The 25,356-nt window shown below is 46.2% G+C and overlaps 1 protein-coding gene across 1 annotated transcript; it reads right to left on the bottom strand.

The window, feature by feature from the left end:
• Positions 1-23,068: 23,068 nt before the first annotated feature.
• Positions 23,069-23,956, bottom strand: LOC308290702 (acyl-CoA-binding domain-containing protein 6-like; the record flags this gene model as incomplete). The annotated part of the gene is made up of 1 exon (XM_080732612.1): positions 23,069-23,956. One exon carries the CDS (start codon positions 23,954-23,956, stop codon positions 23,069-23,071), a length of 888 nt encoding a protein of 295 aa, XP_080588738.1.
• Between the last annotated feature and the right edge of the window lie 1,400 nt (positions 23,957-25,356).

Raw genomic sequence — 25,356 nt, 5'->3', positions numbered from 1 at the left:
GATCAGCTGGCGTCTGATGATAATGCATCAGGATTGTTCTGTGTGCGCGCGTGTATGTGTGTGTGTGTGCGTGCGTGTTTGTTTGCATGTGTTCTCATTGCACACTTAAGTCATAAGGAATAGAAATCGGGAGATCTAAGAGGAAAAACAGACCCACTGACTGAACGTTGATTTGATTATAATAAGGCCATGAAAGAAATTAATCTCAAGGCACTTCCAGTAGTTTACTGTAACTCTTTGTTTTCTTCTCAGTTGGATCTGGGATGTTTTTAATTGATTGATTATATACTTTATTAGTCAGAAATGCAAACAGCACGATCTACAGTCAGACATTATGTCTAAACGGATAATACAAAAGACCAAGGGACTTGTTGCCATCATCAACATGACAAAAGAATTATACAAAAATAGTAAAATACATATCATAAACACAATACATGTCTCAGAGGATATCCACTTTCCACAGACATTTATTCAGAGTGAATATATCAATTACACTGTACTGTCAATGTGACCGAGGTGTTCTTGAGGAGGTTCTAGGGGGTCCCCAGCTATGATTGATGGATAGGAACCAAATTGACCCTTACAGGTATGGTAATCTGACACTAGTCAGATTATCATTAAAGGAGTAGTTCACCCCCAAAATAAATTTTCTTCTCTATTGATTACTCATGCCATGGAGACTTGAGTTCAATAATATATATCTTTTGTTGTATTTGTCACATTCCTAGGACAAAAATGTGATTATAGTAAATTTACCCCCATTGATTCCGGATGGGGACCTGAATGCATGGCCCTGGTTGGGGACCCACATGAATGGCAGTGGATAGGGAAATCTACTGGGTAAATTTTTTTGATATATTCTTTTTGTCTTAAGGAATGCGACAAAACCAATAAGTAATTTTTAGGGGTGAACTACTCCTTTAACATGAGGATTTTACAGTGTTGATTTGTGTCCCAGAGAAAAACTAATAATCAAATCCGTTGCTGAATGCATATCAAACTGAGGGATGATCCTCGGAATGAAACATAGTTATAAAATCATTGTTTCACTGTATGTACAGTATGTGAAGTGCAGGCAGGAAGTTATTTCATGTATAGGTAAAGACATTCAACTGTTTCGTTCACCACAGCTTTGAGCCATTCCGTTCCCCTCCTTGGCTTTGATGTTGCAGGGCATTTCCCCTTCTCCACACGGCCTGACACATATTTCTACTGAACAGGCCTGATTATGAAAGTGCTCTCCTCTTGAGCAGAATGCTGCTGCAATCACTCTGAAATGTGTGACACTTTACATACTGGAGAAATGAGTCCCAGACCGCTCTGGTGAGGGGAGAGAGTGCAAGAGAAGAGGACGGGGCTGGCAGGCAGACCGGCTCACTCATCCAGGGAGAGAGAGACAAAGAGAGAGAGACAGAGAGAGAGAGAGAGACAAAGAGAGATAGATAGTCCGACCGATGCACTATTTTTGGGTCCAGCATCGATCCCTATTTTGGAGAATGCTAGCCCACCAATATTACTGGACCAGGAATTACACCAATTTTTGCTATTTACGATGTTCTGTCAGAAAGTGCACAACATATTCCAATCAATTCATATGGAATGTGACTAAAGCTCATTTAACTTTATGCAAGGAAGGAAACATTATTATTATTTTTTTACATTTTAATTAAGCATAACTAACTTCAGTAGCCTATTATGAAAATAACATGACTTTAACAAGCAAACAAGGGAACACGGGCACATAAACTATTTCTTTCCTATTCAAAAATGTTGCTCTATATCCAATATCCAAAATAGGGATGGCATATTATAATTGGTTACGAAAATCTCTACACATTGTTGCCGATACCATCCATATCATCCAAAAAAAGCAAATACAGTAATATATTGTTGCTATTGGGTAGAAACCTCCTATCTCCATATTCTAACTTTTTGTGTTTTTTCTTAATTAACGCCCTTATTGATCACACTACAGCGCCACACAAAAGCATCAGAAGTAGCAGAAGTAGCAGAACTGCAATCGTGGCGCGTTTCGAGATTGCAGACCCGCTACTTTAGCAATTTGTCTAATTTGAATCCTGCAAAGTAACAGTTTTGGACTCCCACCCCACAGAGACGATATGCGGCTTCGGTCAGACGAGATATCGGTCCGTTCTCTGCAAAACAAGAGACAGAGCTCATGTATAGGCGGCGAGGCGGTGGGGAGGGAGGGAGGGAAGAGGAAAACGCTCGCTCGCTCCGCAGCCAAGTCTTGTAAAAAAGAGTGAATCGGCCGAATCAAGCCCCCACCGGGTGTAATGTCCCATTTCACTTTATGAAATTAACCACGATGCATGCACTGTGGGAAACCTTTCTGTGTTATGTTCAGGGGCGTCACACCAAATTCTGGGCCCTGGGTACAAGGATTCACTGCGGGCCCCCCATGAATGTTAACTATTGAAAAATAGCATATTTCAATAGATATACAAGCTCACAGCGCGGCACCGAGTGCCGCGCTGCAAGCTTGTAGATCTGCTATTTTTGAAAAATCGTGAAAATGTGTGCCAAGAAACCTATGTTTTCATGTCAGTGATGCTCAAACCTTTTCATGTGAAGGATCTCAAAATATTTAGTTCCAGGGACCCCCCAGAAGCAAAATTTGAGTTATAAATGTTCACTTGAAAAATACATATACCCGGTATTCAAAGATTTGCGCGAATTTTCACGACTTTTCAAAAATAGCAGATCTACAAGCTCGCAATCTGCTATTTCTCAATAGCTAAAGTTACTAGGGCCCCTCCACCTTGGGCCCTGGTAACTCAGTCCCACTTTCCTACCCCTTGTGACGCCCCTGGTTATGTTATATACCGCGGGACGAACGCTAGCCGCGTCCAACTCACTGGTGCCATAATACCTCGCCTCCGAGAGAGAGAGAGAGAGAGACAGAGACAGACACAGACAGAGAGAGAGAAAGAAGGGCTGTTATCATTTTTCTCTGGGGGGGGGGGGGGGGGGGGCCTTACAGATGGTGGCCAGCGTGCCGTGCTGTGGCGGCTATGAACTGGACTTATAGCTCTGTGGCAATGATGTCATGGTCTGGAAGACACTCTGAGAGCTCTCAGATTGATCCTAATAGTTAGAGGCTGTATTAAAAAGGGGGAGAAAAAAAAGAGCTAAAATAAAAACAAGAGGAGATTGTCTAAGAGTCTTAAAATGCTGGTTCTCAATGGATGTCGGGGTTCAGGGGGACCAGTGTAGATTGGGGGTCCAACAAATGCTGGGTCCGTGGCCTAATCCAATCCATGAATTGATATGTTTTTGGCCGGGGACCCCCATCTGAAAATGTTTTGTGCCAGGGACCCCCAGAAGAGAAGATTTGTGTTAAAGAAATGTATGAATATTTTTGTTTTAAATGAGCCGCTTTTGATATTCATCAAAAACAGCAGATGTAGGCCTACATCTGCTATTTTTTAATAGCCAATGTGTAAATGGATAAAGTGGTTAACATTATTGTAATGCTGTATTAGCTACTTTAGCTGGGGCCCCCTGGGAGCCAGCCACAAGGACCCCTGAGGGTCCCCGGACCCCACTTTGGGAACCAGCAGCCTAATGCATGTCAAAGTGTGGGGGGGGGGGGGGGGGTCCATAAAATTAAAAAGAAAAACAATTTGAGAATCGCTGGTTTGGGGCTAAGAGCATGTGTGTGTGTGTTTGTGTTTGTGTTTGTGTATGTGTGTGTGTTTGTGTTTGTGTGTGCCTGCGCGCGCATGTGTTTGTGCGCATTCGTGTGTGCGCGCGTGCGTGTGTGTGTGTGCGAGTGTGTGCTTTTTTTTCTGTACACGACTTAACGTAGCAACAACACGGAACAGTGAGATCTCTGTTCCTGCAGCCCCTCACTTGGCCCACGCGACCGTGACCAACGCATAATGATGCACTTATTTATTTATTTGTTCATTTTTGGTTCTCTTTCGGTACGGGGAGGGGGGTGCCGGGGGTGGGGGGGTACAGGGGTGTGTGTGGGGTGAGGTAACGGAGGGGTGGGTAGGGGGGTTGTATATGCCATACACAGCCAGCCCAGTTTGTGGTGTGGTTTTGGCATACATGCGTTATTCATGTTCAAACATTGTGGTCGTTCTCGATCCATATTCATGCTCTTAAAAAGCCCGGGCTCTGTGTTTGCGCGCGTGTGTGTGTGTGTGTTTATGTCCGTATGTGTGTGTGTGTGTGGAAGTATAGTATCCCCTATCACGTTCCCGTCCCTATATAGCAGCCACAGACAGAGAGATTCAGTTACGTCTGCCTGGGCAGGGCCGCGTTTTGCGCACGTTTGTGTGCGCCTGGGAGTGCGCACGCACGCGCGCACGCATGCACATGCGTCTGTGCATAATATGCTCGTGTATGTACCGGTGTGTTGTGTCCGCGTGTTTGCATTTGTGCGACTGTTTGTTGTGCTTGCTTGTACGATGTGTGTGTGTGTGTGTGTGTGTGTGTGTGTGTGTGTGTGTGTGTGTGTGTGTGTGTGTGTACACAGTAGGCTACTTGTATTGTATTACTTGTGCGGGCCAAAATGTCCCCGCAAGTATAGTAGAATGTGAGGAATAGACAAAATGGTTGTTTTGTGGTAACTTAATGTTTGTAGAGCGAGGCTTACAGTTAAGAACACATTCAGGTCGAGGTTATGGATCAGGCATTCAGAGGACACGATCGATTTATACTCAGCTGTGCATCGGTGGCAAAAGCACCGAAAATAGCAGATCCACACAAGCTCAAAACACAACGCATCGCGTGGCACGCTGTTAGCTTGTAGATCGTCTATTTCCGCCTTTTGGGTTAGGGTTAACAATGGCAAACTTTTGTAAAATTAATATATATATCGTCACTGTCGGGCAGAAACCTCGTATCTCCAATTTTTAAATTTTAACGTTTTTTCGTAAAGCAAAGCCCTGCTTCATCACACAAGACTGTCGCACAGGACTAGTGAAAATAGCAGATCTACAAGCACACAACGCCTCACACCACACGGCGTTGTGTGCTTGTAGATCGGCTGTTTTCACTAGTTTAGATCATTTTTAAAATGATGAATACAAAACGAGCGGTTTTGGACATACAAGGTTTTCACCCGACAACGACAATATATATATATATATATATATATATAGAATAAATGCCATTCATACAATTGCTGCGCTGATGTTCACGTCCTCACAAGCATAGGAGTACAAATGTGAGTGTGTGCATCTGGCATCTGTGTGTGTGTGCTTGTGCATGCATTTCCGCTTGTGCGTGTGTATCTGTGTGTGTGTGTCTCCATAGGATGTTGCCCTATACACAGGGGTCTCTGTTAGTTATGATAGTGTCTTGCAGGTCCCCCCCCCATCGTCTCTCAGGGGAACCCGGCTCTATTTCAATTCTCCCTCCGCCAGACCTCTGCCTGCCCGCTCTGTCAGCGCTTGCTCGGGGCCGGGGTGTCATCGCTTTGCTTTGGGGGGCCGCGGTGTCATCACACCGGGCCAGGGCTTTGATAGGGAGGAGAAGCAGAGAGAGAGAGAGAGAGAGAGAGAGAGAGAGAGAGAGAGAGAGAGAGAGAGAGAGAGAGAGAGAGAGAGAGAGAGAGAGAGAGAGAGAGAGAGAGAGAGAGAGAGAAATAGAGATGTTCCCTGGCCGTCCACATTTCCTCCACCCAGGGGTGTCACAAGGGGGAGAAAAGTAGGACTTACTAGGGAGTTACTAGGGCCCAAGCTGGAGGGGCCTTAATTATTTTATACTTTAGCTACAGTGCCACGCTGTGAGCTTGTATATCTGCTATTTTTGAAAAGTCGTGAAAATGTGTGCAAATCTTTGAATATATGTATTTTTTAAACAAACTTTTGTAACTCAAATTTTGATTCTGGGGGGTCCCTGGAACTAAATATTTTGAGATGGGGGTCCGTGGCCAAATACTACATTTTGGGTGTCCTTGACATGAAAAAGTTTGAGCACCACTGACATAGAAACATAGATTTGAAATATTCAGACTCAGACGACTGTTCAAAAATAGCAGATCTACAAGCTCGCAGCGCGGCACTCGGTGCTGCGCTGTGAGCTTGTATATCTGCTATTTTTCAATAGTTAAAGCACAAAATGTGAGTGAATCCTTGTGCCGAGGGCCCAGAATTTGGTGTGACACCCCTGAGAGAGAGAGAGAGAAATAGAGATGTTCCCTGGCCTTCTACATTTCCTCCATCACCACCACCTCCACCAGCCAGCCAGCCAGCCAGCCACCCACACCCCCGTCTCTCTCTCTGTCCCTCTACGGGGCAATTCCTCTTCTCTCTGTCCATTCCTGGCTGTTTTATGGGCTTCTGTCCTCGCTGTAACTCACCGCTCTTTCGTCTTCTCTTTTTGGGGGGGACGCGGGAAAACGGAACCATCGCCGAGCTTGACTCATTTGCCCCGCGTTAAAACTCCCCGGGCCCGGAGAGCCCGGGGAGCTTATTGATTGATAGATCATTGTCTGGTGGAAACCTTCTATGTCCAAAACCGTTCGTTTTTGTACTTATTATCATTTTAAAAATGATTTAAAATATTGAAAATAGACAATCTAGAAGCACACGGTGCGAGGCATTGTGTGCTCTTTGTGCAACAGTCTAAGGCCAAGGCTTTACTTCGCGAGAAAAAGTGCACATCTGAAACTTGGAAATGCGAGGTTTCTGCCCGACAGTGACGATATTGTTGCTGTCAGAATTTTTTCACAAGTTAATTGATTATTCTACAGTGTCACACAAAAGCATCAAAAGTAGCCTACTGTAGCAGATATACCACCTCCAAACGCGTCTCGAAGCTACAAGTTTTGAGCTTGTCGATCTGCTGCTGTTTCCACCCGTTATGCATGATCGTGTATTTGTACATACAGTATCTGTCAAAAGGAGAAAACACAATGGCCTGGGCTACAGGGTAGTGGTGCAGGCACCTACACTGGTAATCCAGCCCTTGCAGCGTCACAGGTTCAAGTCCCGATCCTGACAACCTTTGCTGCTTGTCACCCCCCCATCTCTCTTCCCAAGTGATATAATATATCAAATCAAATATAAGCAATAATACATAAATAAATAAATAAATAGGAGGATATAGGAAATAGGAAATAGTAGGATACTGTAAAGGGAACCTGTTACAACTAAAGTAATTGATGGCTTTTATTCAGACAGCTCTTTATGGAGGAACAATGGATCTAATCCACTTGAAGGCCTGCAGCAGGTAACCTGTTCCACCGGTTCAAGTAAAGTCTGATTGCCATATCGTTGTTGTCGGATGGAAACCAAAACCGCTCGTTTTGTATTTATCATTTTAAAAATGATTGAAAATGGTGAAAACAGCCTATCTACAAACACACAACGCCTCGAGGTGTTATGTGCTTGTAGAGATAAAGCAGGGATCCCCCCCCCCCCCACTACATGTTGTATACAATTGTGTTGCAGATAAAACCTTTTCATAGATTTCATAGATGGCTTATAGACTTGGCTGACAGCAAGGCTAAGGTTCTCCTCAGAATAGAGATGTGAGGGTTCAAGTGGCTAATGGACGAAGAAAACAAAAACTAACTATCACACAAAAATTTGGTGCCCCCCTGTAGTAACTCCCGGACCCCCTTGTTGAAGACCCCTGGCATAACGTTTTCCATTTGTAACTCAAGAGATTTTACACATAACTCAATCTACCCTTATGGGTTCATTCTGTTGAGGCATTTTACTTGTATGTGTCCCTGCCCTGTCTTCTCTCAGCATGGCCTCCTGCTCACAATCCCGTCCCTCCATCCTCCGGCCCGTGTTAGGAGTTGCTGTGTTTAGAGTCCGGCATGTGTCAGGGTGCGAGGGTCTGGTGTTTGGCTCCCCGGGAACCTATACAACTCCTGCACTGTTCAGTCTCTTATGCATATGAATGTCGAGGGGGAAGTGTCGCATGTTGATAGAAAGGAAAATATTAGTCTAGCGTTGGCCCTGTGTTTGGCGCGTGTGTGCGTGTGTGTGCGCGCATATGCGTTTGTGTAAGTGTGTGGCCATGCATATATCCGTTAACCACATAAACCCTAGCGTCCATATAGGCCGGGGCGAACATTTCCGTGAAAATATAGCTGATCTACTTGGACTGTTTTGGCTGACTAGGCCTATATTTGGTGAAGAGGGGGGGAAAAACTAGGGGTCTCTAGTATAGACCCCTGGGGGACTACAGTCAACGGAGTATACTATATGGCACGGATCTTAAACATTTTCAGGCCAAGGACCCCTTAGTTAAGAGAGACATAAAGAAGATATGAACCCGTTCATAGATTCCATAATAGTTTCATTGTTTGACAGCACAATCATCAGTGTATTTTGGATTCATGTCAATTAGTGTTTTCAGATATTTAACCACTTGAACCGTCAGTACTTAATAAACTTGACCTTTCACTCTGTACTTAGTCTGCTCTTTTCCCCCTCTACACCAAAGCTCTTTGTCAAAAATAGCAGATCTACAAGCTCACAACGCCTCGCAGTGCGAGGCGTTGCACATGTCATGCACTGAAATAATAGCAGATCTACAAGCTACTCCTTTCACCTTTCATGCACTGATTTGTATGTATGTGTGTGTCTCTCAGTTCTTGTTGAATGTATGTCTAGATTTGCATAATTACCTAAGACAGGCAAAGACCTTTAAGTCAGACATCAGGGATCCACGTAGTATCCCCTTCACTCCTCCAGGAGAATTCTAGCTGCGTTATCCCCATTTCTCTTAATCCCTTTTCCTGGATGAGGAAGCCAGGCAGTGTCCTCGGTTCACATGACGTTTCTGAATTTGAGCGCTACTGCCAAAAGTTGGGGAAGCAAGCGGTGATACTAAAGCAGCAGCAGCAACTTCTCAATGCCTCTCAATTTAGGAGCTAACTACAATCTTCCCCATGATGACGATCTTGGGGAAGTGTGTGAGTGTGGCAAGAGACAGAGACTGTCTAATGGGCTTTTGTGCATAGCTCTCCTCTAACTTTGTTTGATCAACCCGATGGCAGATTTCAACCGGAAATACAGATTTGATGCTTCGTGTGCGTTTTCCGGTTCAAAGCTGCCGTCGAGTCAATCAAGTGAAGCTATACAGTATGGGAGGAAACGGGTATGCCACCTTCTAGAACCCTGCAGGACGGGTTGTGCACGGGGTCTTTAGTTAGATCTTGGGCCAGACATTGGTATCACATACAAGACGAGTGCATGTGCACATGTGGCTTTCCCGTGCCTCAAAGAACGTCATCGATCAAAAACATTGTTGTAGCGTCTACTCAACGTGTGTGTGTGTGTGTGTGTGTGTGTGTGTGTGTGTGTGTGAGTGAGCATGTGTGTGTGCAAGTGTGTGCACTCATACCACTGACTGTCTGTGATCTAGATGGATCTGTGATGGGGGGCCATGCACCCGCGCCTTTCATCCTAATGGAGTCCACCTGACCAATCACAGGGCAGAGATCGGGGAGGGAGATAAGGGGGCCGTGGGGCCCGGCGGCATGCTGGCCCGGTTCCGGTAAACGGCTTCTCTCTCTCTCTCTCTCTCTCTCTCTCTGATAGCCCCCCCCCCCCAACTCATAGCACTCTCTGCTCCTATCAGCAATCAGTCAGGGTTAATGGTGAGAGCCAGCGGGCTGTGCTGATCGGAGCCAGGCGACACATCAGTCAAGATGGTCCTGTACCCGTATCTCAGGCTGCAACTATTCACTTCCAAACCTCACGTTGGACCACAACGCAGCGCGTCACGGTCCAGGGACCGCCGCGGCGTCTGAAGTCACGGCCGATGACGCCGATGATCTGAGGATGACGGCGATGACGCCGTCGCAAGCCGCTGACCTTGCTCACAGCCATGTCGTCGCCACCGGAGAATACGTTGCCACTCACAAAGTCAAGTTTTAAGATCAAAGGCCCATTCCCAATGGGCCAGATAAACAGATAAAATATATCTGTCTCCACTCAAGTGGATCGTAAGATACAGATCTGTCACAGATATTTTGTATCTGTATCTTACCATCCACTTGAATGGAGACAGATATATTTTATCTGTTTATCTGGCCCAGTGGGAATGGGCCTTAATAGAGTATTAGAATAGGTCAAACTAGCAATACTGTAGGTCCATACTGTACATAAACGTTCTATTGCTTAAATTCTAAATTGATGTTAAGAAGCATCTTCCATTCCATCCTAAGGGTTAAAAGATGAATAAAGATTATGTTTGGATGCTGGGAACAGGAGTTGCACCAGGGCATCTTTTCCCGTAGGAGAAAGGCATGGCAGACTGGCGCTGCTGTAACCCTGTTGGACACTAAGGCTGGATTTACACTGCAGTCAAATCCAGCCCAAATCCGATTTGGTTATCAAATCTGATCTTTTGGCCCGACTTTTCACACTGCATTTACAAGTGACCAGATCGGATCTGTGCGTTCAGACTGATTTTAACAGCGTCAGCCCATAGCTGCCCGGCGTAAACACATCTGCTTTGGTTACCGTGGTAACAACGTAGGCGTCATGACAAATCGGATTCTACTTTTGATGTGACACAGATCTGATTCAGGCTGGATTTTGGTGGCAGTGTAAATCAGGCCTAAGGCCACTAAGGCTTGTTGAACTGTTGTATGCTGAACTACATCATCAAAACCTGAGCTGGAACGGGTGGTCTCTCTCTATCGTTCTCTCTCTATCTCTGTCTATCGCTCTCTCTATCACTCTCTATCCTTCTCTCTCTCTATCCCTCTCTCTCTCTCTCACTATCCCTCTGTCTCTCACTCTCTTTCCAGCCCCCCACCACGTAAAATTAAAAATACGTCGGGTCACCGTTTGACCCGTGTGACCCCAGAAGAGCGCCGTAAAGTGGACCAGGGTCACGCTCAGGAGCGAGAGAACACACAGAGAGAGAGAGAGAGAGAGAGAGAGAGAGAGAGAGAGAGAGAGGGAGACCCACTCCCTGCTGGGTGGCCCTGGTCTCTCTCTCGCTCTCTCTCTCTCTCTCTCTCTCTCTCTCTCTCTCTCTCTCTCTCTCTCTCTCTATCCCTCTTTCTCCACACCGGATCAAAGTGCTGGCATTCCCTCTCTCGAAAAGAGAGAGAGAGAGAGAAAATGAATACTAATGGTGCTGGGGTGGGGAGGCAGGGGGGAGGAGGTAATTACCCAGCAATCACTGCAGCATTCCAGCAGTCGAGGGGGCAGAGATAGGCCCTTGAGCCTAAAGAGTATAGACGTGGACAGTGGTGGGAAAAAAAAGTACTCACATTCTTTATTTGAGTAAAAAGTATCAATAATGCAATGTAGAAATACTCAGGTTAAATGAATTCAAAATTGACTTTGAGTAAAAGTACAAAAGTGTTGGTATCAAATTATACTTAAAGTACAAAAGTATAAAGTGCTCATTGTGCAGACTGTCCCATTTCATGTTCTCAAATTTAATATACATCTTTTGAAAGATTGTGAGCTTGTAGATCGGCTATTTTTGAATGAATTACTAGTAAAAATACCTAAAATTGTACTTAAATACAGTACTTGAGTAAATGTACTTATTTACTTTAATTACACCACTGGACGTGGATTAACTTGGCATGGCTCTCTCTCTCTCTCTCTCTCACTCTCTCTCTCTCACACACACACATGCACACGCACATGCACGCACATGCACACATACATGCAATCCATCTTCATTGAAGGTCTCTCTGTGGTCAAGCAGAAGGAATCCCTGTGTGTGTGTGTGTGTGTGTGTGTGTGTGTGTGTGTGTGTGTGTGTGTGTGTGTGTGTGTGTGTGTGTGTGTGTGTGTGTGTGTGTGTGTGTGTGTGTGTGAGAGAGTGTGCGTGCGCGCAAGGTGCATGGGTGAGTACGTGTGTGTGTGTACAGTACATGTATGGCGCGTAGGGCAGTGGTACAATTTCAAGGTATTGCTCGACTATTTCAATTTCATGATACTTTTCCACTCCACTATCTCAGAGGCAATTGTTGTACTTTTTACTCCACTACAATTATTTGCAGATTAGATAACGAATTTCAGACAATTTAATGTGGTCTCCATATGTGGGAATGTGGTCTCCATATATGGGTGTGTTACTTTTTTACTCACAAGGCACTTAATATCGATTAAATCTGGCTCCTCTCTCTTTTACTTTTGCTACTTTAAAGGAGTAGTTCACCCCCAAAATGACTTTTTCTTTTTCTATTGATTACTCACCCCATGGAGACTTGAGTTCAATAATTCTTTTAGTTTTTTTGTCGCATTCCTAAGCCAATCGTTTGAGGAGACTCTTTGATGGCTCATTGATTCCGGATGGAGATCCAAATCCATTTGGGTCTCCATCCGGAATCAATGTGGGTAAATTTACTATAGTCCATTTTTTGTCTTAGGAATGCAAAAAATACAAAAAGATATTATTGAACTTAAGTCTCCATGGGGTGAGTAATCAATAGAAAAAGTCATTTTGGGGGTGTACTACTCCTTTAAGTGTCATTTCACGCTAATGCTTTTGTACTTTGACTCAAATACTGTAACATTTTGAATGGCAGGACTTTTACATTGTAAAAAATATACTCGTGGTATCTGTAAAAAAAAAGCACTTCCTGTACCAGTGGCGGTGAGGGGGTCTGTATTGTGTGAGTGACTGGCTGGGAGGAATGTGTTGGATATGGGGGGGGGGGGGGGTCAGGGGGAGGATTGTCTGCTTGTCATATGTGTGTGAACGCTTCAGGGGGACCCCCGGTTTGAGAGAGAGAGGGCCCAACATCTATGATAATAATCAGGGCTCCGGCCGTGTATGTGTGCATGTATGAGTATCTGTACATATGTGTCCCCCAGGGGCTAGTATGCTATGAATGACTCCATATGGTACAGTTGTGGAAGCACAAAATTGGTCAGGGGTGTCTCTCTCTCTCTCTGTGTGTGTGTGTGTGTGTGTGTGTGTGTGTGTGTGTGTGTGTGTGTGTGTGTGTGTGTGTGTGTGTGTGTGTGTGTGTGTGTGTGTGTGTGTGTGTGTGTGTGTGTGTGTGTGTGTGTGTGTGTGTGTGTGTGTGTGTGTGTGTGTGTGTGTGTGTGTGTCTTCAATGACGCCTATAGTATGCACATTCTTAAGCATATCCGTCCGTGTGTCTGCATTCATGTTACTACTCTCCCTTTGTGAGTGTGTGTGTGGGGGTGTATGTAATTGTACACTTGTGTCTCTCCCCTTGCCTTTTCACGTGTGTTATAAGTCTGCATGCGATGATGTGCCTGCGTTCATATTATGAATACATATCGTCGTTGTCGGGTGATAACCTCGTATCTCCAAGTTTCACATTTGTGCATTCTTTCGCAAAGCAAAGCCCTGCTTCATCACACAAGGCCGTCGCACCAAAGTAGTGAAAACAGCAGATCTACAAGCACACAACGCCTCGCGGTGCGAGGCGTTGTGTGCTTGTAGATCGGCTGTTTTCACTAGTTTAAATCATTTTTAAAATGATAAATGCAAAACGAACGGTTTTGGACATACAAGGTTTTCACCCGACCACGACGATATACTCTGTGTGTGTGTGTGTGTGAGAGAGAGAGATATAGAAAGACAGACACACACACACACACACACACAAGAGTGCCTTTGTGTTTGTCTAAACAGGCGAGCGGTGGTTTCGCGGCGGTGAAGGTTAGGGCAACGCAGAGAGAGAGAGAGAGGGAGAGGAAGCGGCGCTCCAGAGTCACCGGCCCGCCTTCTAATCGGAATGAAGCCCGTGTAGAATTCTGTCTCTTTCACTTCCATCCAGGGGTCCACGCTTTCTCTTTCCACGGCAGGTTCCATGTACTTCCCCGTGACGTGACGGTGGCGACCTGACGTTTGCCAACGGTCTGAGGCCCTAAGCTAGATGCAGAATAGATGTTCTAAGACCCACATTTAGATTGAACATTTTTAACTCAAATCTTTGCTTCTATAGGTGGACCCTGGAACAAAATATTTTGAGATGGGGGTCCGCGGCCAAATACATATCATTTTGGGGGTCCTTGAAAAGTTTGAGAACATACGTTTTCTTTTTTTTTAACTGTTAGGATTTAGAAGACATTTTGTAGAATCGGCCTATATCAGTGGTTCTCAATGTCAAGGACCCCCATCCCAAAATATTTTGTTCCAGGGACCCCAGAACAAAGCAAAGTTGCAGTTAAAAATGTACACTCTAAATTTGGGTCTTGGAATATCTATTCTGCATCTAGCTTAGGGCCTCAGATGCGTTTGCAAACGCCAGGTCGCGTGATGATTGGACGGAGGGGCCTGCACCATGGCCCTCCTGGTCACTTTATTGTATTTTATTTTTTGGTCTGAGGTCACGGGGCGAACTTGCACACATCAGGCTGGTGTGCAGATTTTAGTTTGAGAAGCGCAAAGCAGACGGATGCACAGGTACGCAGTAGAATATTATCGTCACTGTCGAGCAGAAACGTCGTATCTCCCAAGTTTCAAATTTGTAGTAAGTTTTTTCGTAAAGCAAAGCCCCGCTTCATCACACAAGACTGTCACGCAAAACTAGTAAAAACTAGCCCTTACCCGTTCAAAGATATGAGCTCCAAAATGATGTGCAGTGTGTGGGTTATGGGATGTGCACTGTGCACACAGTATATGAGGGATGGAAAGTAACTTTAACTGGTGCTTGCATGATGTAGGAGCATCAATGTAAGAAACCCGTTTCCTTTAATGGCTACAGAGATACTGTCCCCCCCCCCCCCCCCCCCCCAGCCCGCCCGCCCACCCGCCTGCACACACACCCGCCCGCCTGCCTGCACACACACACACACACACTCCCCCCGTGTGTGTGTGTGTGTGTGTGTGTGTGTGTGTGTGTGTGTGGGGGGGTTTGTGTGTGATTGTGCATGGCCTGAACAACAGCGCCCCTCCCTTAACATGTGTGGTCACAAAAGGTACTGTAGGCTAAATAGATATAGATACACCATAAAAATGCAAATATACAGCATACGATTTGCGAAAGTGACAAACGGGCTTCACAGTTATGTCAGGTGTGTTCATATGCTTATGGTGATGCGATTTCAGATCAATTGCTCCAGCCACTGATGAGAAACGCGGTTTCAGACAGACAGACAGACACTCAGACAGACAGACATTCCGAAAATTATATGTTAGATAGCCGATCTACAAGCACACAACGCCTCGCACCCACGAGGCGTTGTGTGCTTGTAGATCGGCTATTTTCACTATTTCAAATCATTTTAAACAATAAAATACAAAACGAGCGGTCTTGGACGGGTTCCAACCGACAACAACAACGATATGGTCTCTTTTCGGTTGGAAAATAGCCATTGTATACAAGCTCGCAACGCTTGCAACAATAGAACGGCTATTTTCAGGGAACATACCAGATCCTTGGGGGAACCCGGTCAACTTCTTCTCTCGTGTATCATCATCATCATCAGCCAGCCGGCCGACTAAGCGTGCAGGGTTGAAGTGGTTCACTTCAGATGTTACTTCATTGAATCTCCGGGTCGGTTCTAGAACGGGGAACGCCGCGGGCGATGATGAGTTCAGAACCTGAGCATCCCGGGGCCTTTTGACCTGTCCCCTCCCTCCCCTCCCTGGCCTGCCTCTCTCGGGCACCACTCGTCTTATGAAGTCACCGCGCGTCCGTCGTTCCGCTCGATAACAGATGAGTAATGAGTCCTCGGGCGAAAAATGGGAGAGAGCATGACATCAGGAGGGGTCGATCGAGGGGAAAGAGGGGAGAGGTGTCACTTTTCCAAACTTTAAAGGTCTCGCCGTCGTCAGTCCCCTTCGTATCGCCTGTGCGTGTGTGTGTGTGCGTGTGCGTGTGTGTGTGTGTGTGTGTGCGTGTGTGCGCGCCATGAGTAACTCCGTGATAGTTCCCCCTCAGTGGTTAAATCCGGGGATCAGGCACGTGCACACATAGACATCAAAGGGGGCTTGAGCCCCTGCCCCTTTATCCGTCTGTAAAAAAGTGCCCTCTCCAGACCATGAATGCAGTTTTTACTTTGGTGAAAGAAATGCAAATGCCCTCTTTCCGTGCCATACCTGATTGCCATACCTGATTGCCTTGTCCAAACTCTCCTGAACTTGAATGCAGCATCTTCTGTTGAAAGAATTTCCCTCTCACAACGGAGGTCTGCTATTTTCGGTATTTCCACCAAAAAGGCCCTTTTAGACATTTCAGCCCTTGCCTCTCTAACATTCTCTGCACGTCCCTGCCGTGGATGAATGACACATTTGGCTGTCTTTCCACTCTGGGGGATGAATGAGTTGATGATATTGTAACGCAAGCATATACTGTATATATATTTTGGGGGCTGCTGCTGTACCGAATACGTCAATACAGTATATATTCGTTCCGCAAGAAGCTTAATTTTTATTTGCAGTTTGTCACAATTTGCACAATTATTCACAGGGTCAACATTTTACATCATTTTCATAATCATATTACTGTCCATATCATTCCTACGTGGTGTCATTCTTCCGGGTCGTGTAATGAGTCTATTTCTCCCATTTTTCAAGAAACAGTTCCTCCTGTATCCTCCTGAGTCTATGTGTAAATCTCTCCATCACATAAATGTCCTCCACAATGCACAGCCACTGCTCACAAGCTGGGGAGTCACTTCTATACCACAATCTTGTTATTGTTGTTTTTGCTGGCTGCCAGCAGCACCTTGACCAGATACATGTCGTCTCCATGTTTTCCTGCCTCAAGTTTCCTAGATATAATACCACACTCGTCTTTGGTATTTCCACATTTCATCTCTTATTACTGACCACACTTCATCACAATATTTGTCTATTTTTGGACAGTTCCAAAATATTATGTTGGTGGTCAGCGTCCTTGTTTCCAAGTGCAGTGGCAGCAACTTGCCACAGGAGGGCGACAGCGTACACAGCATCACTGCTACATTGGGGCCTGTTCACTGACATCTTTGTATGCTTCACGCACACAGAGAGAGAGCAGAGAGAGAGCGAGAGAGAGAGAGGAGTCAGAAGGAAGGCAGGTTGAATGAAGTGCAGGCCCCACTGTCATCTTGTTAAAAAGGTCACTGTCTTCTCTAAGGCTTATTTATGGGCCAAACTGTGTTTCTCTTTGAAGAGCCACATCTGAGTGCTCGGTTTGCTGGAGGAAGTCCTTTATTAACTTGGCAGTCAACATGCTGTTATGGCAGGAAAGGGGAACAGCATGCAGGTGTATAACGCTCTCGCGCACACACACATATACAGTATACACACACACACACACACACACACACGCACGCGAGCACGCACAGTCGCACAGAGTGTAAAAGGTCCAAGTCGAGCGTGTTCCGTGCTGTGCTTGGATCACAGTGTGTGTGCGATTGTGGCTGCAGATGAGGTAGCAAAGAATGATCTTTTCCAATATGAAACGTTTTTCATAAACGGCTGTGTTTGAGTGTGACCTAGATTTCTCTCCCGGGGAAGGAGGAGGAGGAGGAGGACGCAACGTTATACCAGCGCATATTGTTCACTCACTGTGGTTGTTGTCCCAGCGAGAAACGTGCACGGCTCTAGCACGTACTGTACGTTCGGGTGTTGGCGTGTGCATGTGTGTGAGTGTGTGTTTGCGTCCGTGCGCGCGCACGCCGGGTGTGTGCACACATAAGGTCCCCGGGTTTTACGACCGCCTCCGTCATATATTCAGAGGCGATGACAAGCACGGAGAAATGAATTTGCCTTTTCCGAAAGAGAGAGAGAGAAAAAGAAAAAGAAGGAGCGGCCCCCCAATTATTGTTTTGGTATTTTTTATTGGTCCAAAAGAGTTTTAACCCATTTGGATCATTTAGAATCATTTAATGCTTTAACTATTGATAAATAGCAGATATACAAGCTCACAGCGCGGCACTCGAGCTTGTAGATCTGCTATTTTTGAAAAATCTTGATTTTCTTTTTGCAAGTCTTTGAATATGTCTTTTTAAACACGAACATTTTTAACTCATGTATTTGCTTCTGGGTGGTCCCTGGAACAACATATTGAGTTGGAGGTCTGTGTCCAAATACATGTGATTTTGGGGGTCCTTGACATGAAAAAGTTTGAGAACAGCTGATTTAGAAGAAGGATTTAGAAGACATTTATAGAATCGGGTCACAAATATTCAAAAACTTGCACAAATGTTCACGTTTTTTAAATAAAAATAGCTGATCTACAAGCTCGCAGCGCGGCACTCGGTGCAGCTGTGAGCTTGTATATCTGGTATTTTTGTAATAGCTAAAGCATAAAATTATGGTTAAAGTGGTTAAAATCCAACATGACACAGCTTTGCGCTCCCGTTCTAAACGGCTTAAAAAGACAAATGATCACATTTTTTACGGTGGTCACGCTCGCTGTACGGCGCTTGGTCTCTCCCTCTCTTTTTGTGTTTCTGTTCCCATTCCATCGTGGAGGAAGGAACAGAGCACATGAGAGGCGAGCCACCAGGTTCGGTTCCAGTTCTTAGTTTGGATGGAACACAGCCGGGGTCGGGCTGGAGGTTTCTGTGGTTCGCGCTCCGGAACGGAGCCGCATTTAGATCAAGAACCTTTTTAGCCAGGGGAGCTGTAAGGCCCTCATACTGTTTCACTAACTGCTCTCCCATTACATTAGAACTCAGCTCGCCTTAATCATGATCTGAACTGAACAGCCTGCAAACCGCAACGCAACAACTAACTGGCTTCTCCCCCTAACATGGATAGAAAGGCCTCCACTGACTATAGGGGAGATTACACAAGTCAAAATCTGCAGTGTTAAACTCTTGATAAGAGTTGATGTGAGTCACATGTAACAGTTTGTAACACGATGTAACCTATGACAGGCCCCTTTTCCACCGGGGTTGAACCGGTTGAACCGGGCACCCTTTGCCCTATCAGAGTTACCTTTGTGCAGAGTTCACTGCAAACTGCTTTGCGCCCCATTTCAAAATTGCGGATCTGCTACTTTTTATGCTTAAATTATGGAAATAAGAGGTTTCTGCCAAACAGAAACAATATAATAATAGTATAATAGTAGAGAGTGTACAGATGAACCAAGTAATGGACCCTCAACTTGGGTTCAAACTTGGATTGGTTCGAGCGGCGCGATTACATACAAAGTGAAAGCAAAGACGAGACGACGCGCGATGGAGTGCGGCGCGAGCGATCCAAAAGGGGCAGTGCGAACGTTCGCCTCGTATCATCGCCCCACTTGGAAAAATCCAACTGAAGAGACCTTCGCTTCACCCCCACTCCACCCATCGCGTACGTCCTGACAGCCAATTAGCGTTGATGTTGATCGGAGACACAGACATGTTTTTGGTGTTTTTTTCCGGGTGTTTCGCCTTGATTCCAATGGGACATGATTTTTTACCAACGCGGACCTGCATGACTCAAAGTGAAGCCATAGAAGCAACTAGAATAGAAGAAATAGCTTCAGGTTTGGACGCAGCTTCACAGGTCTGTAACTCTTAAGAGAGCTGTGTTTGTGCACTCCTTTATTTTTACAGTGCAGGGAGTATTACAACAGCTGAGGTCAGCGGAGGGCAAAACTGTGCATCATCAATTGCACTTTTAAAGAGGACCTGCTGCTGCTGTCCTATCAGCTTGTCGATAAAGCTATCGTAGTCAAAACAGCATGGCCGTAAAATGCGGTGAGGCAAGTGTGTGTGGGAGATGACTTGGACAGACGTCATGGTGTTTGAACTGGGGAAGCACGCACGCACGCACGCACGCACGCACGCACGCACGCACGCACGCGTGCACACACACACACACACACACACACACACACACACACGCGCGCACACGGACATACGGACACCACAGTGCCTGGTTCATCTGGCTGGCTATCCTAGGTGGTCTGCTATGAGGAATGACATATGCCCAGTGGTTTGGTGATAATGGTGTGTGTGTGTGTGTGTGTGTGTGTGTGTGTGTGTGTGTGTGTGTGTGTGTGTGTGTGTGTGTGTGTGTGTGTGTGTGTGTGTGTGTGTGTGTGTGTGTGTGTGTGTGTGTGTGTGTGTGTGTGTGTGTGTGTGTGTGTGTGTGTGTGTGTGCACCGTGCACGCTTGTGTGTGTGGGAGTACAGATTGAGGTTGCTTTCTTGGTGTACCGACGGATAAAGGCAACAACTTAAGTTCTGATCATCTAACAAACCGCAAGCTACAGTACTGCACCTCAGCGTTAATTTATATCTTTATATTTGTATGGAGTGCACACATATAACCGTTGGGTTATATCCGTACACTCTCAGAGTTAAATGGGCTTTGTTGCATAACCGTAAGTCTGTAGGGGTTTCCAGAGAGTGGCGTTTACAGCTTGTTTGATTGGTTGGGCTGGGCAGCAGATCTGAACGGGAAACACTATACGGTATGACACCTTCATATCGTCTCTGTGGGGTGGAAACCTTGTATGTCCAAAACTGTTACTCTTCAGGATTCAAATAAAAACATGTTCGTGCCACATTTCGAGCTTGCAAATCTGCTACTATGGGTACATTTGAATTCAGGGAGATTGTTTTTGGCGAATTCCTAAGGCAATAATGATGTCCTCTGCCGATCATCAAACCAAATAATCTCCATAAATTCAAGGCTTCATGGGGAGTATAATTGATAGACAATAAGTCATTTCCTGGGTGAACTAGTCTTTTAAGGGAGGACCGGCCGGCAGACACTTTCAACTAAAGCTTGCACGGTCAAATATACATTCAGTTTAATGTCATGAAACAGGTTCTGCAATCAGCCAGGGGGGGAAACAGCGACACCTTTTAGGCCATTAATGGGAACTTCAGCGTTTTAATTGCTTCCATAATTGGCTTCATATCCAGCGAGGGGAACTTGCCGCACGGTGGGACGGCGTATCTCGGTTAAATGAAGGATCTCTGGTCACGCACAGAGGCCTATTAACACCTTTGGACGCCATCCGGCAGCTCGCCTGCTGCCTCTACAAAAGGCATTTCATCCTCTTCAGAGCGTACAGTATAGTAGACGTTTGAGCTATGAGATTCCTGGCAGGCGAGTTCCTCGCCCTCTCTCTCCCATATCCGCAGATTCACGCCAACCCCTCTCGTTCCGGGACCCGGGGTTCAAGGTTCAAGTCAAGCTTAACGTATTTTCGTATTTTTTTTCTCTTTCTCCTGCACGATTTCACGGAGGGCCGCGCCGCGCGGCGGGGCTAAATGTTTCGTCGAGGGCTTGTTATTTTGCGCGTCCGGGCCAAAGCAAACGAAGCCCGGTGAAGAATGTAATCATTTATCTAAGACCAGGGGCGATATGCTCAATTTGACCTGAAATAGGGGCTCTGCGGTGCCCGCGGGGACGGAGAGCCAGGGTATACTGACGTACGTGTGTGTGTGTGTGTGTGTGTGTGTGTGTGTGTGTGTGTGTGTGTGTGTGTGTGTGTGTGTGTGTGTGTGTGTGTGTGTGTGTGTGTGTGTGTGTGTGTGTGTGTGTGTGTGTGTGTGTGTGTGTGTGTGTGTGTGTGTGTGTGTGCGCGTGCGTGCATTCATGCGTATAATGTGTGTGTTCGTGTGTGCGCACGCGCACGGCACAGGAAGGGTGGAGAGGGAGCTATTTTTCTCCCGAGCCATCACAACCAGAGGCCAGAATCGGTGGTTTGTTTGTGTTTGTCCATTTGTTTGTTTACCTCCCCGCGGCGATAAGTGCGCTGAGGTGTCGTTCCCTGCCAGAGCCGCACGCCATAGTGGCTGCCGCGGTAGCTGATGTGGCACTAAAACTGTACAGGCCTTATTTGTTTATATGTTTTGGTCTTTTCTGCCTTCGTTGGATTGTACAGGAGAGAGACAGGAAATGACACGCAGCAAAGGTCACCGGGCTCAGGAATTGAACCCACGACTCGTTATGTGGTATGCGCCTTAACCACTAGGCCATTTTGTGCGCATAGCTGTGCAATCCTGAGAGTTTATTTCACTCGGTGGACAAATGGAACCTTCTGACCCATCCATTTCTCCATTAGGTTCCACGTGTACACCCTCAAAGTTAAATTACAGGGATTTTGAATAGAGATAATTTAGTAATAGTAATCGACAATTCTTTTTAGCTATTGTTATATTGATAACTTTTTGGAATAATCAAATAATTGAGAATGTTTTCTTTTTCTCTTTCTCTTGTGTTTATGAAACAACTAACCAAATAAGCGGTGAATACTAATAACTAGTCCTTACCCGTTGGAAAAATATATGTTCCGAATTATGTGCAGAATTTGCGTTATGGGGTCAAAGTTTGTTGTACGCCCAGGGTCCCATTGGCCAAGCTTCACAGGACACGCTGTGATTGGCTAGTGGGGGAGCTTGATGACGCCATACAGACAGACATTCGGTAGATAAATTACTAGTCTTCTATCAGTTATAAAAGACTAGTCCTTACCCGTTCGAACATATGTGCTCCCGCTCACATTGTGTGTCTGGTTGTGTGGTAACTGTGTGGTTGCCTATTTATAGTCTGGATAGCCAAATGTCATGTGAAGTTTGACCAATCCTCAAGCTTGCATATGGGCATATGGGGAAGATATCAGACAGATATTTGGTCGATTAATAGATAGATAGATAGATAGATAGATAGATAGATAGATAACAATAATAACAGAAATGCACTCAGTCAAGGTGCCAACTTTCTCCTTGCGCACAAGTTATCCATCCTTGCGCACAAGTAGGCCATGTACAGTATGGCCTACTTGTGCGCAAGCAGAGCGCGCCTCTAGGGGCGCTCACCACTGGCATCACCGCTTCCAAAAAAACAAAAAACGGATATATTATGATGCCAATGCCAATGACATCACCACTGGCATCACCAGGAATACTGGTCCCTCATTGCCTGTCAATGATGACGTTGCCAGAGATGCTGGTCACTGATTGGGCTACGGTCCTAAACAAGAGATGACACCGACCTACATTCCCAGCCGATCGCAGTACTTGCACGCTCTGCTTGCACAATTAATAGGGGTTAAATAAAAATGCACTCAAAGCGTTTGAAATGGAATAAAATTACTCTGAACTAAAACACACTTAGAACTGGCCTAAGAAGTGGGGCCTAAGAGTCTGGGGGATAAAAAGAGGCTTCTGGGGTTTGGTTTGAACTATAGGGCTACAGTATAAATAGGACTGGGTGGGAAGGAGGGCCTATCCTTTAGGACCAGTGTTCTGGCGCAGCAGAGTGGAGATGTCTCTGGACTCGGTGACCTCCTCTGGGAGGCAGCCCTCCAGATCTCTGATGGACGGGTCGGCTCCCGCGTCCAGCAGGAGCCCCACGATGTCGGCGAACTCGCACGCCGAGGCGTAATGCAGCGCGGTCTGTCCCTCGTCGTCCCGGCTGTCCACGTCCGCTCTGTTCCGCAGCAGCAGAGACACCAGCTCCCCGTGTCCTCTGTCACATGCCCAGTGCAGGAGAGCCCGGCCCTCCTCGTCCTTGGCGTTCACGTCCACCTCCTGGGAACGAATGGCCCTGGTGACGCTGGCGACATCGTTGTCTCGGCAGTGGTCGAAGACGTTCTTATCCTCTTCCCTGAGCGTCTCTTCTTCCCGGTATAGACGGCTGACTACCGGCCCCCCAAAAGTGGTCGTCTTCTCCGCTCCCCGTCTCCCCTCTCGGCCGCCGTCGGGATCCAACGCGTCAACGCAGGAGACGTACTCCCGCATGGCCTGCTCCGCCCCCATGTCTCCCAGCTGCTTCCAGGCTTGCCATTTCCTCTGTCCTTCAAAGTCAAGAAAACCAGGTGGGGAAGTATCGCACTTCCCCACCTTGACCTGTTTGTAGCGAGCGTACAGGTATAGCAGCTGGTCCCTGCTAGCGGCTTGAACCAGCTCTTGGAGGCGGTCGGCTGCGGCCTCAAACTCTTCCTGTTCCTCCCCTTCCGCCATCCAGGAACCCAGGTCCCCTGCGCCACAGCTCCCAAGACCCACAGAGTCCCAGCCTGCTCCTCCGAGTGGCTTTCCTGTGTCGGGTTGAGCTGGATCGGTACTCTGGTCTGCCACTGAACCTGGGCAGGATGGTGGAGACTGAGATGACATTATTTATTTGTACCGTAGCGCGGAAGGCACTGTAAAACATGTAAAAACAGCTAACAGCTCTCTGCTGGGGCATAAGTAGGCCTTACGGGCCATACATAAATTCATCAAATCTATTATAGGGCTGTGTGTATGCCCCTAGCCAATCAAAGAGGGGAAAACGTTGATGTCATAATATCAAGGAATATATAAGGGCCACGAGAGGGGCCGTCTATGCTCGTAGCCAATCGGATGGGCAAAAATGGTGGATCAGTGACATTTTGGCCAACCCGACTATAAATGGGCCAATCTCCATGATTGGTCAAGTTTCACGTGACATCATAATATCTTAACTATAAAACGGGTGGATCGGGTTTTATTTGTTGCTGTTGGTAGTCATGGCTCCGAGTTCCCACCTGGTGTTGTGTGTGAGCTGAGCTGTGACTGCTCCAGATCGTACTGAATAACTGCTACCTTGCGTAACGTCTTGAGACTAGGACTTAAGGCTAAGATAAACAGGTCATCAGTACTGTTGAATCCTCCAAAGATCAATCTCCCACAATGCAACAGCGCATCCAATACATCCAACACCGAATTTTCCCTTTGGGCTCAACCTTCTTCAAGGAGAAGGTCTTTGGACTGAATTTCCACAGATCATTGAAGGCCTGGCCCTTGTAGCAGTCACCAAATACTGTATGTACAGCTCTCCATTGTAGGTAAAGGCTGAATGACCCCAGTGTCTTTCTGGAAGAAGCTGTGCAGAAGGTGTTCTCAGCCAGCAGTTGGTATCTGTGTCAAACACTCTGATGATGTTGTTGTTGCAGTGTCCTGTAACAGCATCATCAGAGTGAATCAGAATTTCCTCCAGTGTAAAGTCACTGTGTTGAAGACATGAACATCAAGCTGAACATGCCTGTCGCTGCCTGAATTTCCAAATGAGTAGACTTTGTCTCCCACGGCAACGGCAGCTTGACCGCCTTCAGGTCCTTCGTTCAGTTTCAGCATCCAGCAGAACATTTCTCACAATAGCTCCTCCACGGTTTACATTATATTCTTCAAGTCTTGAACATTAAATCAGTTTGACTAACTGCCATTAATTCATAGCCTGGGATAAGAAACAGGCTACCTCATGTCTTGTGAATATATACCCCGAAATACAGTGTATACACTCGTGACGTCATAATGCATCGCGAAGTGCCGCATTTAACGTCACAAGCACACTTCTTGAATGTCTGTGCAAAAATAGACAGAAAATAAATATGAGTCTTTGTAAGGTGAGTTTCAGTTTAGTGTCTGTGTGTTTGTCCGGAGCCATGCTGTGGTTAGCTGGACGGAGCACTGCCAACCCTTAGTATGCACACAGCCAGGCAGTAGGCCAGCTTAGTACTGTACCTCCATGCTTTCTTTTTCCACATGTTTTACCG

The sequence above is a fragment of the Nannobrachium achirus genome (assembly GCF_963921795.1).
Source record: "Nannobrachium achirus genome assembly, chromosome: 9".
Taxonomy (NCBI): Eukaryota; Metazoa; Chordata; class Actinopteri; order Myctophiformes; family Myctophidae; genus Nannobrachium; species Nannobrachium achirus.
Note: the sequence above shows the minus strand (reverse complement) of the source record. Positions and strands in the feature narration are given on the sequence as shown.